Raw genomic sequence first — 17,196 nt, 5'->3', positions numbered from 1 at the left:
TATGTAAAAACTGAAATCAGAAATACAGAATGTTATGTAAACATTCTTCAACTTCCTGTTCTTAGCATTGTGTTTGTTGATTCTTAAAATAAGACTTTAATAATTTTGATAGATGTCCACTAGAAGCTGGCCTGACACCATCAGTATTACAGCATACTTTAAAAAGGCCTTTTCTGCCGAATATTTTTCTGCAGCAGGAGGTCCAGCCAAAGTAGCTTCTGCCTGTTTCTCCTTGTATTCATGCCACTTTGCTGGGTCTACAGCACTCCTTTGCTGTGCCATTAATTCCAGCTGTTTCAAAAGAAGCAGCTCATAACCTGTATCAGGGAATTAGTTATTTTTAACCCTGGTACAGTTGCTGTGTGACCCTAAAAGCCCTTTGGGAGTCTCAGAGGCAGAAATAAGCAGTGTGGTTCACAGGCTGATTAAAGCCATAGTGCCTCTGAAAGAAAGAGTTATCATACTGTATCTCCAGAGAGACAAATCAGCTGCTTCCAGAGTTGCCAAAAGCTCTCAAGGATTACCTTTTTAGAGTATTACATGAGGATGAGAGGATCTGATTCAGTGAGATACCTAGAGATAGATAGATAGATAGATAGATAGATAGATAGATAGATAGAAAATAAAGCCCTTAATGGAAGAACATTTTTCATATTCAGATTGAAATAAATGCAACAAACATTTATTATTAAAATTATCAAAATGAAAAGTTCTGCCTTTTTCTTTTCTTCTTTTTTTTTTTTTCCCCAATGTTTCGTTTGAAAGGTATCACCTTCAAAAGCACAAAAATCCCTTGGTGTTTCCAAGCCACTTCAGTTATGTGGTCAAATTCCCATTATGGTAGTTGTCACCAGTCAGTGTCTTTTACCCAACGTGCTAACCTTTAGTCTTCGATGGTTTGCTGTTCCAGAAGTACAAGTACTAACTTTAGTCGTACATCTCTGTACAGAAAGGCTGTCTTGGGCATCAAGTAAATTGAAATTTAAGTATCCATAACAAATCAGTTTCATTGTGCCATATCAGGTAGTTTTTAATAGCTGCTTTTGAAGAATTATAAAGGTTTTCTCATTAGAATTTTGTTCTCTACTCCTTCAGAAACCTCATCCATCACACCTCAATCCATCAATGAAAGATACATCAGATAAAACAAACCCTCTGCCTTAATCACTAGAGCCGAAATTCAGCCAAGAATTTATCCATGCACGCAACTTTAATTACCTGAAGCAATGAAGTCAGTAGGGATTACATACTTAAAATGCCACATGAGCTTAAGTGCTTTCCTGAGCAAGGTCCTAGAAAAAGCCATTGTTTTAATGCACACAGGATAGAACTAGCACATCATTGGAATTTAAAAGAGAAAATAAATGTTTTTAATTTTTTTTTCTTTCCTCTTGTTTTGCAGGGGCATACGTTTTTTTCCTGTGGTGATTTATAGCTACCAATAATCTTCCACAGTGGTTGCTTTATCTACTATTCTGGCATCTTCTGCTCTTGTTGGTAACAGAAGAGAACTATTAAACACAAAACTAAGTACTCAAACTCAAAGGAGAGACTTCATACAGTATGTTCTGTACAAAACTGAAAGACTTGAAAATCACAGGGGAATGTCCTTTCTCCTTACTGACTCAAAGTCACATTACTGAGGAGTGTGACAAGGATTGTGCAGAAAACAGCTCTAGAGCAGCTTTGCCCATCTGCAAAGAAGTCCATGAAAAAGATGCTCAAGGAAACCTTCCACAAAGGAAAACGAGCAGAAGTAGAGTGTACCTGCACACATTAACTGAAAGCATCTGCAAGCTAATCTTTCCTGAGGTAAACAGATACTGCATAACAATACTGTAATAGTATTCAATTTTAAATACTAAAAAAGCACTTTATGCCAGCCTTTAGAGTGTCTTTTGAGTACAGAGTTTGTGTTTTTATGTTGTTCTGTATAGTTTAAATCGTCATTTCATCCTCTTCCATTCCTTCTGGATACAGTTCTGCCACAAATAGTTTTGTACATGCCATTCCTTCCACTGTATTTCCCTATAGTTTTGCCTTGTATTGGCAACATTTCACTCACCATTTAACTGTTCCTTTAAAATCCATGTATTTCTGTAGCAATTTATTTAGCTTTAGAGATGCCATTAGAGAAACTCTGTCTTGTTACCTATTTATATAAATTACGTGGTCACCTCATAAATTCAACTAAGTCAATCCATACTGCTAAGTACATTAAAATTAAAATAGCTGTTTTCATGCGCTGTGATGCTAACCTCCTGCCATACTATATTTACAAACCTCTGTGTTTACCACAAAGGTATTCTTTTGTCTCTGCTCAACTCAGCTGAAAACAGATACAGTGCAGTGTTTGCTTGAGTGGAGATGAATCTGGCTTATCTCTTTAAAAAGAACATGAAAAATGCAGCTTCATAATGTTCAACACTTGGGCTTGCCTCAGATTCTGTTGAAAGTGTGAAGTAATATATTGGGACTACAAATGGCAAATGGCCAAGTCTGTATACTCATTTAATTACAATTCTATTGTTTGTACATTCAGTGTTCCTTACTAAAAGTGCTGGAGTTTTGTTAAATCTATTTTCAGATCTGTTTTCACAACTCTTCATCTATTACTCTTTCACTAAAACTCTATATACATTTTTTGATAGACCCCTTTTCACCTCTGCTGCATTTACAGAAGAAATTCATCCCTTTAAATTGACCTTTCCATATATAAAGGAAAAGACTTTTAACTCAAGAATGAACTGGCAAAGAACCCTTTCTAGGGTGTCAAAATTGTTGTATTGTTTCTTTAGTATGTAGTTTTTGGATTTCTTAGTGAAATAACTATGGGGTTTTTTTAATTTAAAATTTAGTATAGATATATGCAGCTATCTATTATATAATCCTGATAAGCTAGTTCATCAGCTCCGACAAAAGCTTGGCAAAGTCTAGGATGTTATAACCATTTACCCCAGGAGCTGCTGAAGTTCAAGATAATTGTCACTGCTATTTCCAGTTATTCAAGTCATATTCATTGGAACTTTGTCCAGGCATAGTAATCTGTTCTCATGCTGATTTGGAGTCAAGACCTGATCATCTTGCCAGTCCCAGTTCTCCATAGAAGGACTTTGCTTGTTTCAGAATGTACTTTTCGTTGCTTAGATACGTTATAGTACCTTACTTAACATCATCTTTCTAATTGGAAATTCCAAAACGGGGGGGCCACATTATGGCCCCAGTTGATTCAGAAACTCCCCATGAAAAAAGTGATTTGTGCATGGAATTCCAGGACATAGCGCATCCAGAATAACTTTTGATTAAATCTGAGATAGTGTAGTATATGTCATTGTTTGATTTGCTTCTTTCGGTGTGATGAACTGGAAGGTATTCCACTTACTGTACCAGTTTATACACAGATGTAATGTACATTGTGTTCATATACATGGTAGAACAGTTAGTTTAGATTTTTGCTTGGAAAAAGCTTCCAGAATATACTGCCTTTCTTTCACGTGGTATTTTCTTTGGGTGTGCAAATTTTCCTTTTGAAAATACAGAAAGTAAAAGATGGAATAAAAAATGCTAATTTCTTCAGAGAATGATAACCAAAGAAAAGCCAGACCACACCAAGCCTCACAGCCAAATTGTGTCATGGCAGCGTAGAACTAGTCTATGACCCTGACTTTATGGGAAGTTTGGATTTCAAGTGATCAGAGAGCACATACATAAGACAGCTTTACTGGCCCCAGCAATTTGAAATACGGATGTTTGGAAAGTATTCTATCTCTTCTAATTAGGAACCACAGGAAGAATATAGAACCATGGGATTGAGGTAAATTAAGATAAATCTTCATGATACTCTAAAGGGTCTTTTATTATGGAATCCTTTTACAAAGGTTATCTACAGTGACTAGATTTTCATCTGGAGGATATTTAGATTTACAGCATACATAGCCAAAATTCTTCTTTTTGTACAAGTATAGAATAAATTATTCTAAAGTTGTCTTGAAATGCTGTAGTCTTGAGAACAGAAAAGGAGGTTATCTGAAGCACAGAATGCTGTATTGATCTTTTATAGCTACATTTGAAACTCTTACATTTTGCAATTTCAATCTTGACACTTCTGAAAATTGTCCTGAAAAAATAAATTAACTCTTAATATTCCAAGAAAAGTTACTATGTAGAAGAGCTACTTCTTACTGTTTTGCTTTGATCATAATGCAGAATATAACCATCTTTTCCATTAGGAGAATATATTTTAAAATGAAAAGATTTCTTTCTACATTTTGCATCCGTGTTAGAGCAGTTTTTGGTTTTTTTGGGGGGTGTGTGTGTGTTAATAATATAAATTTTTGTTATACTTATTTCTTAGCAGCACTGTCTTTAATGCCCTCAGACAAGTGTGAGGTAAAGAATATCACTACATGTAAAATGTACAGCCACTGGAACATATGAGTTTAGAGGCTTAATTATAGTGGTACTGGAGCTGAAGATATCAACATAAACTAAACCCCAAACACAGAAATTACATGCTGTTTCTAACAACTGTACCATCTTAAAAAAAAAAAAAAAAGATATTAGTCCTAATAACAATAAAGTAATTCTTCTCTATATAAAAATGTTATGATTAAGTTTTCAGCAATAACATTTAAACAGCATACCTTTTTTTCTTCCCTAGTTTGAAAGACTAAATCTTGCACTTCAGAGAACACTTGCAAAACACAGAATAAAAGAAACCAGGTATGTATATGTAATAGGTTTGCAACTCACTTCACTGCACAATTGTTTCGCAGACAGTTCATAAGTGCTGGGGTGGTGACTGGGAATCGGGACTTCTGGAATCTGTTTTCAATTATCTTGTAAAACTGGTGTGTAACATTTCATCTAATGTAAGCTAATAATGATTTTACTTTAAAAATAGTCACAAATACTTACATCACTCATGAAGTTGACCTAATGAGCAATTTAGCCATTTGTGCAGGGAAACAGGCAATGACTGTTAAAAATGTGCAAGTGTTTTGGAGGATCTCAGAGACTACTCAGGCATAGATGGAAAGGTAGATGTGGTTGTATAGACATCTAACCCAGTCTTTCTAAGATCCCAGAAAAAGAGTTTTAAATGCAAACAATTAATATTATACAAAAAAAATTGGCTTCTGAACAATGATATGCTACACATACTGGCATACATATTTTCACTGGTCTCACTTGGCTTCTAGTTTCTGAGGAACTCACCTTGATTTTCAGCACTCTTTAGTACTAACCCAGTATTAATCATCTGAGCCTTGTAGGGAGTGAGAATTTCTTAGCATCTGGTTAAACACTGAGGATTCAACTTATTGAATACATCTGAAAACTAAGCCACTTAGTTTAAATTTCCTTTCAGAAGTGGAGAAAAATAATGAAGCCGGAAACTACACTATTGCTCCCCATGATAAGAATAGATAATTGCAATGTATCTTTTAAATTATACAATATTTTCAAAGCACTTTACATGCATAGACTGAACCAAAGATAGCTGGTCAGATGTACATTGCAATTGCTGACTGACATATTGATATGAATGTTTTCCCTATCTTTAATTATGTGTTGCTTCCTGGAGTATTAGTTTAAAACCTAAAAGTATTGTACTGTTCTGAATGATGTAATAATGCAAATGTAAAACAGATCTAAATGTCTGTATTGCTTTTGCACATAAATATATAAATGATATTTCAAGTGAAAAAATCCAGAAAGCATGTATCAAAAGTTTAATGCTTCTACTCAGGTTAATCTAAGCTACATGTTCTTTTCACCATTGTGGGCTGGGCATTTAGGTTTACATTTATTGACCTCAGAGGGCTGCAGTTTTGTGTCACAGAATCTTAATTACTACCCATGAACAAGTAATTTTGAAGTTTATAGTTTATTATTGGTACTTCCTCTCAAAACATAAATACCTTCTCTTTTGAATTGAATGAAATGTAATTCAAATAAGTGCTTAAGTATAAATTCTAATTATATAATATGTTATGAAATTTAGTTATGCCTTCAAGCTAAAAACCTGAACCAAATGAAAAACAGGACTGTTGCAACCTAAGAGTTTTTAATCGATGATGTGCAATAGCATTTGGTCTCAATCCATATCTGAGCTCAGACCACTAAATCTGTAACTTATCACGAATGCATGGGATACTCTGAGATCCTACCAAGACGCTATTTTGAATTAATGAAAAACTGCCTGTTTGATCAGCAAAGCTTGGTTGATACACATTAGAGGCAGGGTAGGTAACTTCCATTACTTCCTATTTTTTATAAGGTTTATCTTGACTTTTCATATTTATATTTTTATGGTCTTTACAGAAAAACTGGGGATAGAGAAGATTTTGAAAAAATAATCAGTGATCATGCTAATGCATCAGGTAATATAAGCTTGTTTAATTATATTTATATAGAAAAATAAATATATATGTTATTGTCCTGGTTTCAGCTGTTATATATGTAAAATAACATATGTATATATAAATTAGTGTTGTCACTAGGAAATAATTTCCTCCATGTAAGGGCTGCAGTGATGCTGGCAACACGGAGGCTAAACTGTGATCTCTGCAACTAGCAGTTCAGTCTCAAAATTTGAGTTAAAAAGAGATGAGTTTCTCAAGTTTGATCTGTCACAGAGTCATCCACCCCTAAGATCCAACATCTAGAGGGAGTTTTAACATATTTCAGTAATAAGTTACAGTTTTATACTGATCCTTTTCCTCTTCTGAAGGACTGTAGTCTGTTGGAAGAGAACTGCTGTAATTTGCAATATGGAACTCTCTGGCTACATCTGTAATAGTAAATTAACATTTTGAGGAAACGGAAACATGGTTTTCTGTACACTTGAACTGTTAAGCTGGTCCTGGCACACAGTTGGCCTTGTGACAGATAACACTTTTCCAAATGATTCCCAGTAACAGCTGGGGAGTTGGAACATTCCCAGCAGTCAGTCTGCATGCAGCTATGCTGTTAAAACAAATTTTCTAGCAAAGATGTGAGCTGTGCTGTGCCAACTGGACTCACTGTCCTGGCGTATTCCTAGGGTTGTTTAATTTATTGGATCAGGCACACTACTTATATCTGTGTGGGTGCACGGATCCTATTTTATTCTTCCTTTGTGTTCTTACTTTAAGTTTTTAAATTCTTATTTTACTTCTTTATATTGAGCTAAGGGAACTGGGTTAAATCCTGTGCCAAAATGTGCTTTCATTCTGCCTACGTCTCTACAAAGAACATGAGTCTTGGATCTTTCCAAACTACAACCTGTTGTCTCCCTGTTTTCCAGACACCATGAGTATGTCTTTGGTTACAGCAGGACTTCTAAATGAGAAGGCCCTCAGGTGTCCTTGCTGGATCAGGGAAGGATATTGCTAATTTGATTTGGTCTAGTGGAGGTTAGCCTGAAATTCAGAGTGATGAGTGCAGTTCTGACTAAAATGTGGTTCCATGCAGGTGTTCCCGTGGAGACTCTACGGGAATCTCTTGGTGAAGAGCTGTTCAAAATATGCTATGAAGAGGATGAACACATATTAGGTGTTATTGGAGGAACCCTTAAGGACTTCTTGAACAGTTTCACCACTCTGCTGAAGCAGAGTGGCCACAGCCAAGAAGCAGGAAAAAAGGACAGACTTGAAGATGCTTCCATACTATGCCTGGAGAAAGATCAGGACTTCTTAAATGTGTATTATTTCTTTCCTAAGAAAATCACAAGTCTTATTCTATCTGGTATTATTAAAGCGGCAGCTCATGTTTTATATGAAAGTGAGGTGGAAGTGATGCTTATGCCTCCTTGTTTCCATAATGACTGCACTGAGTTTGCTAATCAGCCTTATTTGCTGTACTCTATACAAGTCAAAAGTGCAAAACCTTCCTTATCTCCATGTAAACCACAGTCTTCACTTGTGATTCCTGCCTCTATGTTCTGTAAGACTTTCCCCTTTCATTTTATGTTTGACAAGGATATGTCAGTTCTTCAAATTGGAAATGGGATAAGAAGACTTTTGACCAGGAGAGAACTTCAAGCTAAGCCCAATTTTGAAGAGTATTTTGAAATTCTTACCCCGAAAGTAAGCTGCACTTTTAGTGGAATAATGACAATGCTAAATATGCAGTTTACTGTACGAGTCAGAAGATGGGATAATACTGATGTGAAATCATCCATGGTAAGAGACTTCTTATAACCATTACTTCTGTGAGGAATTTGTTTTCTTCAGACAAGGCTTAAAATAGCCACAAAACATAGTGTACTTTTCATTGTTGACCTCTCAACATCCAGTACAACTGAATAACAGCGATTTATTGAAAGCCCTGATGTAATTCAGATTGTGAAGCCAATATTCAGTCAAAACTCTGCATTAGGACTTTAATACAAGTAAAATCTAAGTTGATTAAAAAAAAATATTGACATTAAGTCAGTAAATTGAGATAAAGGAAATGACAGGCTATGCTGTTGAGAATAAGGGCATCTCCAACACAAAGGCAGTGGCAGGGAAAGCTTTCCCAAAGTGCCCCTCAATCATGTGGAAACAACAGCTCTATGATTTGGGGAAAGATGTAGACATTTCTTGTGCTCATTCAGCCTTTGGTATTTTGGCAGCTTTGTTATTTTGATATTTTCACCAGATGCAGTCACCAAAGGTCCCGCTTAGTTTCAGCTAATGGGATTACTTGCTGGTCTGTGGCAAATGACCTAGGACAGTAAAATATATTGAATATTCAATGACTGCTTTATTCATCACTGCCTCGCAGCTGAATTCCAGCTTACATACACCTGAGGTACTCCAGGATGAATTAGCAGTTCAGCCTCAGCACTCTAAGAATTTAAATGAAGAATGGTAATAAAGGTTTCACCGAGTTTTTACTGAAGTGGAAAAAAATGTAGCACTGAACAGCTACTTCATCTCAGATCAATTTCTGCACTAGGCAACAATTTAATGATTGCAAGGGGTAGTAGACTCTGATTTGCGTTTGCATGTACTTAAATCCGCAAATCTCTGTTAGTAAGTAATAGGTTTTCTTCAAAAAACAATCTTGCAAGCAACGTTAAGCAGAGGTTTGTAGCACCTTGCACATTACGCAACTGAATACTGAAGGAACATGTAAACACTTCTCACAAAATATTTTGCTTTTTTAGATCATTAAAATGGGGTATTTCTGCCATTTATGCCTTTAGTTTTAAATTGCAGCTAGTACTGAACATCTTGTGGTAAAATTGAAGCAGATTTTCTCACTTTATCTTACAAAGAAAGTAGTGCATGAATGAAACACTAGAGTTATTTGCAGAAACTGAGAGGCCACTGTAGTCATGAACAGTTTACTGGTTGATGAAGATGCACAAAATTCTTTTGTTTTAATTTTCTTCCTAAGCTAAAACTGATGCTGATACTCAAACCCAATTAGATGTTTACCTCTAAGTTGTGGTCTTAACTTTTGTACCAGAAGGCTCAAGCAAAATAAACTTACTTGATAGCCCGACGATTTAGCACCCTGTTTTCTCTTAAGCACCTAACTGAAAATATAAGGACTATGGACCAGTCCGATTTTCCTAGATTTAAGTAAAATGCATTTCTTCTAAAACATCTTGCTTCTAAACCACTGCCATGCATGTTTTGCATAAATTTTTGTTTCTTTAACTGTTTCAGGTAATGGATCTTAAAGGCCAAATGATCTATATTTTTGAATCCAGTGCCATCCTATTCTTGGGATCTCCTTGTGTGGATAGACTAGAAGATTTTACAGGACGTGGATTGTACCTCTCAGATATTCCCATTCACAATGCATTGAGAGATGTTGTTCTGATAGGGGAGCAGGCCAGAGCTCAGGATGGACTGAAGAAGAGGTTAGGAAAGCTAAAGGCAACCCTTGAGCAGGCCCATCAAGCCCTTGAAGAAGAAAAGAAGAAGACTGTAGATCTTCTGTTTTCTATTTTTCCTGGAGAGGTTGCTCAGCAGCTGTGGCAGGGACAAGTTGTGCAAGCCAAGAAATTTAATAATGTCACAATGCTTTTCTCTGACATTGTGGGATTCACTGCCATCTGTTCCCAGTGCTCACCTATGCAGGTTATCACCATGCTTAATGAGCTTTATACTCGCTTCGATTACCAATGTGGAGAGCTAGATGTCTACAAGGTACACCATTTATTTAATTTCTGTGGGGTTCTGGGGCAGGAAGGGAAATGGAAGACTAAGTTGGACAGAGGACAATAGAAGTCCAAAAGTTACTTCCCCTAACCTTCATTATAAAAAAAGGCATATTAAGATAAATAATAATAAATGGGCTTAAATCATGACAATCAGCCATTTAAAAAAAAAAGTATTTTAGCAAGCAATAAATACAAGTTGTGCATTTTTTCCTTTTGAATGATACTGCAGGATTTGGGCAGGAGTTAAATAATTTAGCAGAACAAATAAGACCCAGTCAATATGTAGGTACAATGCTTACTGAAGCCACAGACTATTCCATCACAGTCTAACAGTAAGGAACAAATATGCCTGTTTTAGGTTGAGACTATTGGAGATGCCTACTGTGTCGCTGGAGGTTTACACAAAGAAAGTGAAACACATGCTGTTCAAATAGCGTTGATGGCCCTGAAGATGATGGACCTGTCAGATGAGGTGGTGTCTCCCCATGGAGAGCCTATCAAGGTCATATATTTTATTCTATTTTATATGATTAAAGTGTGCATTTTTGTTTGTTTAGTTGCTTTGGGAGTTTTTGTCTCAAGGCAATTTTCCATCATAGCATTAACTCAGACACATTTGTGAATCAAGTGTGTATGACTGGGGAAGCTGATCTTTTTAGTTACATGAATCAAAGTTTTGTGGAAAGGTAAGGATGAAACAAAGATCTGAAAATCAATCCAAAAGATTTGAATGCAGTGAAATCAATAGGTGCACACTGACATGCCCAGTATTTCTCTCATCAGCAATCAATTTTTCCGTGGCATGGAAAATTCTGTTATGTTTTCTAATGAGGAGACTAATCCTCTCTCAGAATTAGACCCAATGAGAATATCAAAGTCTTTTGAGGTAACAGGTATAAAGGTGAATCATCACAGATCTGTTCTGATTGCACTAATCCACACAGCTTTGGAGGATTCTGTTGCTGTTCTTGTTTTACAGTCGGATACTGAGCCACTATCACAAGATGATGGTGTTAATGGTGTCAAAGCAAGTGTTAGATTCAGTGGTAGTTATATTTATGGCTTCCTTTCAATGAGGACTTACACGTGTACTGAACTTTTGATGTAGGTTTGTCTCTCACTGAGAAAAAAAAGAGAAAGGCCTATGTGCATTTAAATGATGTGGACATTCTACTAAGTTCAAATATCCTGGAATGGGGTCCTATAATTTTTAGTACAGGTGGCTCAGTTCATTATGTCTTTCCTTTGGTCATTTTTAACATTTATCTATTCATTTGTTCCTTTAGAAAACTTCAGGCTTCTTTCATTATAAGTCAAGGAATATTTGTATTCCAAGACAAAGAAAATGGTTATTAAGAGGATTACACAGTCCACATCTATCACACAGAACAGCAGTATTATATTACAAATAAATGTTGGGTTTTTTGTATTTCACAATATCGAATTAAATTAAGCTTAAAAAATATGGAAACATCCTGACAGTATTATGACATGTTTATAATTTCCCTGAAAATGCTACCTCTGTAATTTTGAATGAGGAATGCTATTACATTTTTTAAAGTAATGAGAAAAATAGGGAGGAAAAAAAAAATTGCATAATACCTAGTAGAAGCTTTGTAGGGAAAACTGATTCTTTCTGTTTTTAATGGAAGCATGCATCTATTTTAATGAAATGCATCATGAAAGCATTAGCTGTTTTGCAAAGCAAAAAATACATCACAGTCTACCGTCATTTTATGTATCAGTTGTCAAAGAAACAGGTGTGATTGCAAACCACTTACTTTAAATCAGGCTTGTATATCGATGTACATTATTTCAGCTATCTTTGCTGTGTGGGAGGATTTTGCTTTTGTTGCAGGCTTTTCTGCTTTTCCACTCAAAATTAGAAATTGTGACTTCTTCATAATGATATGATAGTCTCTTGGTATGTAAAAGTCGCACACATATGCAAGCTTCCTGACATCATGCCATTATTGTGTCAGAGTGCTATTCTGAAGAAATCATGTCTACATCTGTATAATGCACATAAGAAAAGGAGCACATCTCAAAAATATGAACCTAAAAAACTAGAAAGCAGCACCAGCTAAGCAAAACTCAAAAATCTGAGTATGAGTTACAAGGAAGAGGTATCAAAATATTTCAACTGGTGTGTAATTGATTAATTATCAAAAGTCTGTACTCTGGGATTGGGATTTAATCTATGTGTGACCTTGTCAATAGAGTTCAGTTGGAACTACAGCATATATGTGTTTTGTACTTTACTATTCCCTAAGATCTGTCTTCTGACCTTAACAGAGAAGTAAGTACTATTCATTAATGGTCGCCAGTTTAACAGCATTGTGTCATGTATTTCCTCCCAGGAAAGTATCCAAGTGTTACAGTAACTCCTAGTGATGTTTCTAGATCAATATACTGCCACAGAAATGAGCATTATTACAGTCACATCAAGTGAAGGATTACTGATTATGAATGCAAAGCAAGGTAAACATCAGGTTGTTTCCTCTCCATGAGCAGTGGAGACCAGAATACAGATATTTAAGGAGACTGTAGTAACTAGTAGCTCATTATGTTTTTTTTCTTTTTAATAGAGGATGAATTTATAAAACTGACTTTGACCATTAATTTTACCTAATAATGCTGGTTTGTGTCTTTTATTTAAAGATGCGCATTGGTCTTCATTCTGGATCTGTCTTTGCTGGAGTTGTTGGGGTTAAAATGCCCCGTTATTGCCTTTTTGGAAACAATGTAACCCTTGCCAATAAATTTGAATCTTGCAGTATACCTAGAAAAATAAATGTCAGCCCAACAACTTACAGGTACAGTTCTTCATATCTGTAAAATGTCCATGTGAAGTTGTTACTGTAATAGTTCGTTATCTTCCTGTTCTTCTTCCCCCTGCCCTGAAGTACTGCTGTTTATTTTCCTTTTTCTCTGATTGCTCATGAATGCACCATTTTTAGTCCTAATGCAACCAGCAGCAGCAACAGCAAGAAAAAAGGTGAAGCAACAGCTGATATTTATTTTTCAGATGTTATATTTAAAATAAATGGACTGCCTGGGCCAATTTTTCTTCTTACCCTGCAGATGCATACCTTTTGCTTTTACATTCCCCCCGCTCCGCCCCCTCCCGCCTCATATAGTTGGCTCCTTTTTGAGCTCTGCGGCTCTCAGTGTGAACTGGCTGCCAAAGTAGCTGCAGATGCCCTTAGGAATACAACCTATCTATCTGAAGAGTTGTTAAACATAACCCTACACATTTTCATTCTCTTTTAGTTAGGGAAGATGAATTAATAGCTTGCAATGAATTAAACATGCTGAGGTTTAGCTTATACAGGTCTTGATCTCGACTGAATTTAAACTTTTTAGTATGGAACTTCAGCTGTACTGTTTATCATAGAATCATAGAATGGTTTGGATTGGAAGGGACCTTAAAGCTCATCTAGTTCCAACCCCCCGGCCATGAGCAGGGACACCCTCCACTAAACCAGGTTGCTCAGACCCCCATCCAGCGTGGCCTTCAGCACTTCCAGAGATGGGGCAGACACAACTGCTCCAGTGTCTTACCACCCTCGTAGTGAAGAACTTCCTAATATCATATATAAATCTCTTAGTTTAAAGACATTCCCTGTTGTCCTGTCACTACACGCCCACTGGGATCAGAAATTTTTAGTAATATGTGTATGCAGACAGCTAGCAGGCTCTTCCATGGGAAATACAGCGCCATTCTTTTACATACTTTGTCCACACATGACATGCCTATAACTTGTGGTATAAGTAGGTTTCTGCATGGCTGCATATTCATGTCAAGAGAATATCTGAAATTAGTATAATGTTGAAATTCATTCTCTGAGTCCCTAGAAAATAGAAAATTTGGTTAAACTATTATTATTGTGGTACGTTTGGCCTTTTTTCCCTGAGCTAATGATGTGTTAACCTTCTTCTTGTTTAGCATTTTTTTCATTTTAATTCCTACACCAGTTCTAAACACATATTGAAAACATTATGGCACCTTGCACAATTCCTGTATATTTCAGTAATTGTTTGGAATCTTAGATACCAGTCATGGGTATTTATCCCTACAGATTAGCAATCTGTGTTTCAGATATAGAAGACCACTGGGTTTAGTGGATGCATGTGTTAAAAAGCAAAATTATTAGAACTGGCAAGAGGATCTGAATGGTTTCGTTAATAAGATTTTCAGTATTTCATTAGTGGAAACATTAATTATGGTGTCAGTTTATGTGCAAATTTCAGTACCAAATAATTTTTGAAAATATTTACAACAAACAGCACCTACATGCAAAGCATTGACAAGACAAAAGAAGCAGCAATATTGCTGTTTCCACTGGTACATAAGTTAATAGGTTATCAAGGTTACCAAATAAACAGGGTTTTTTTAAATATTTTCAGTAAATAACATAGAAATATTAAATTAAATTCTGCCCTGACTTTCATGAACATTACTGAATGTCTGTACTTGTAGTAACAGTTAGTGACTGATTCATTTTTAATCAAGAGGATTCATTTTTATTCTAGGTTGTTAAAGGAATATCCGGGTTTTGTGTTCACACCTCGCTCAAGAGAAGAGCTTCCACCTAATTTTCCCAGTGATATACCCGGAATTTGCTATTTTCTGGATGCTTATATTCAAGGAACAAGCTCACAGACTTGGTTTCGAAAAAAAGATTTGGGAGATGGCAATGCCAATTTTTTGGGTGAGGAAACAGGAATAGACTAAATTGTATATTCACAAGTGTATAAAATAAATTTATAAATATTTTGATTTTTTTTGTATAAATAGAAAATTTTTAAAAATGTATGAAACATGAAAGCACTTTAGGTTGTTAACACCTGGAAGCCAGTATTAACATTTCAGGAAGTATGTCACTGGCTACTTTTTATTTTTCCTTTGCGTAAGAAAGATAGATAGTCACTGAAATAATATTGCAACTTCACTGTTGAAAGTGCTACTAAAAACTACATTTTCCCTGTGGTAACTTGTAAGTGCTGTGTAACAAGTCTCTTGGTTTTCTCTGTGCTGAGGATTCTAGATGTATTGTACATGCAGTGTGTCAGGAAACGTAATGTGCAAGTGATGCAGCCACATGCAGTGTTGTGAGCTGGTGCTTATCAATGACTATTAAAATGTATTTTCTTAGTGATTCCATAAGAAAATATCCAGTAAAATATTGTCATTGCTATCACATACCCCTTCCAGTGCATCTTTTGGGCCCCATCCTAGAAGCTGCTGACATCTAACACTGATCAATGTGTTGAGGGTGCTCAGCATCTTCTGGATCAGGCTGCTAATTGTAGCCGATACATATATATATACATAGCAGAGTTGCTGCTTACTGTTTCATGAACTTTGTGTATAAAATGGATGTAGATTAAAACACTGTATAATCACATACTGAAGTTTCTGTAATCATCAAACAACATTTTAGTTCTTGGGGTTTTTAAAATACTTTAAAAAATAATATCCACTTGCTATTATGTATTAGAGCAATAAATGTTTTCTTTTTGTTGTCACTTAAATTTGAAATGCTTAAAAAGAAATGTAATAAAACATGCTTTGGAGTGTTTGCTTAGAAATTTCAGTCAGACTGTATAAAATGGAACAGAAGCACACCAGTTTAAAGCTATGATCCATGTTCAAGGTCAGCAGTGTGGGTATGACATGTTATTGAAATGCCTATGGTATACTCTAAAGTAGCCAGGGGAATCTACAGGTGAGCAGAAGTGCTTTAAAATGTATGAACACATATGCAAACATGGAACATGAGTGGAGAACTCTCAAGGATCTGCCCCTAGAACAGGCAGAATAGAGTTAGTTACGAGTCCTGAGTTTAGGATTCTGCCTCTCAGACTAGCAGATCCATCTGCACCGAAATTTCTCTGATCCCAGCTGCAGGCTGGGGAACTGTACTGCTTACATACATACAAATATTTCCAGTAGTATCAAATATTATTGCTTACTATTCTAACCTCTTAAACTCTTGGATTCAGGCATATCAAGCCATAACAATCTTTCTTCAAGCTAGTTGCCACTTAATCAGATTTTGCTCTCTGCATATTTACAGGGAGCAATTACATCAGACTAAGGTGCCGTTCTGTTCATTTCCTGAACTTAACTGGTTCATAATGAAGCTCAATATACTGTTTTGTCTCAGGTTTTTGTTTGAGTGTTTATCTGAGTAGAAACTCTTACAGAACATGGACCATCTCATACAGAACATGGACCATCAGAGCCTTAGGAAAAATCCTTGTAAGGGACTAGCGCTAAGAACATTTTAAAAGAATATTTTAATTCAGATTTCCTGTAATCAGCATTTAAACAAAACTTGAAACATTGAATCTTGCTATTGCTTGAGGTCTCCTATATCCATCCAACATACTTTGAAAGAATTATGTGACACAAAAATGGAACCCGAAAGTCTATATATTATATATATATACACATCTCTCTCTTGAACACACCACACATATACATGCACATATACAAGCAGGCGTATTTGTACCATTTTTAACAGCAGTGTTTCAAGGAAACAAGAACTATGCAAATCTTGGCAACTGATATTTGCAATATTATTTTGGTTGGAAAATTCTGTTCTATTTTCTATAAATACCCAGAGGCTAGTAGCAGTCCCACGGGGCTACTCCTGGATTTTAAAATGTCAGAGTATTTTGAGTAATGAGTCTTCAGTAGGCTCATTATATTAAGGCAGTAATGACTGAAGTCAGTAGGAATTCATCCATCCCTGTCAACTGTTGAATGTTAAAAAGCAAATAGGCTTTTAATTAAAAAAAAAACAAAAAACAACTTTCTCCATATCTACTGAATGGGAAGGACTCTTAGGAGTGAATTTCCTTTTGTCGCTATGAAAGAATATTTCAGGACTGGATGATGATGGCCATTCCTTTGTCATTCAGTAGGATGTCCATGACACCTTCGTAAGTATCTCTCTGTGAAATTAAATGTGCCCTAGGCCAAAGGGGCTAAATTAATAATTGTTTAGTAATGCAGATAACAGATCTTATTACAGATCAAA

At 35.8% G+C, this 17,196-nt stretch overlaps 1 protein-coding gene across 1 annotated transcript; it reads left to right on the top strand.

Annotated features, from left to right (window-relative positions):
* The first annotated feature begins 1,402 nt into the window (after nucleotides 1-1,402).
* GUCY1A3 (guanylate cyclase 1, soluble, alpha 3) lies at nucleotides 1,403-15,682 on the top strand. The gene is made up of 8 exons (XM_010013556.1): nucleotides 1,403-1,812; nucleotides 4,661-4,722; nucleotides 6,325-6,383; nucleotides 7,456-8,165; nucleotides 9,645-10,130; nucleotides 10,503-10,646; nucleotides 12,806-12,960; nucleotides 14,681-15,682. Exons 1-8 carry the CDS (start codon nucleotides 1,564-1,566, stop codon nucleotides 14,880-14,882), a joined length of 2,067 nt encoding a protein of 688 aa, XP_010011858.1. The 5' UTR covers nucleotides 1,403-1,563; the 3' UTR covers nucleotides 14,883-15,682.
* The last annotated feature ends 1,514 nt before the right edge of the window (nucleotides 15,683-17,196 follow it).

Source organism: Nestor notabilis, unplaced genomic scaffold (assembly GCF_000696875.1).
Source record: "Nestor notabilis isolate BGI_N333 unplaced genomic scaffold, ASM69687v1 scaffold30304, whole genome shotgun sequence".
In the NCBI taxonomy this organism is placed as follows: domain Eukaryota; kingdom Metazoa; phylum Chordata; class Aves; order Psittaciformes; family Psittacidae; genus Nestor; species Nestor notabilis.
Note: the sequence above shows the minus strand (reverse complement) of the source record. Positions and strands in the feature narration are given on the sequence as shown.

Coding starts and splice junctions, on each gene's coding strand:
- GUCY1A3 (XM_010013556.1), top strand. CDS start 1,564: ATGTTCTGTACAAAACTGAAAGACTTGAAAATCACAGGGGAATGTCCT. Junction 1,813..4,660: donor GCAAGCTAATCTTTCCTGAG/GTAAACAGATAC, acceptor TTTCTTCCCTAG/TTTGAAAGACTAAATCTTGC. Junction 10,131..10,502: donor GAGAGCTAGATGTCTACAAG/GTACACCATTTA, acceptor TGCCTGTTTTAG/GTTGAGACTATTGGAGATGC.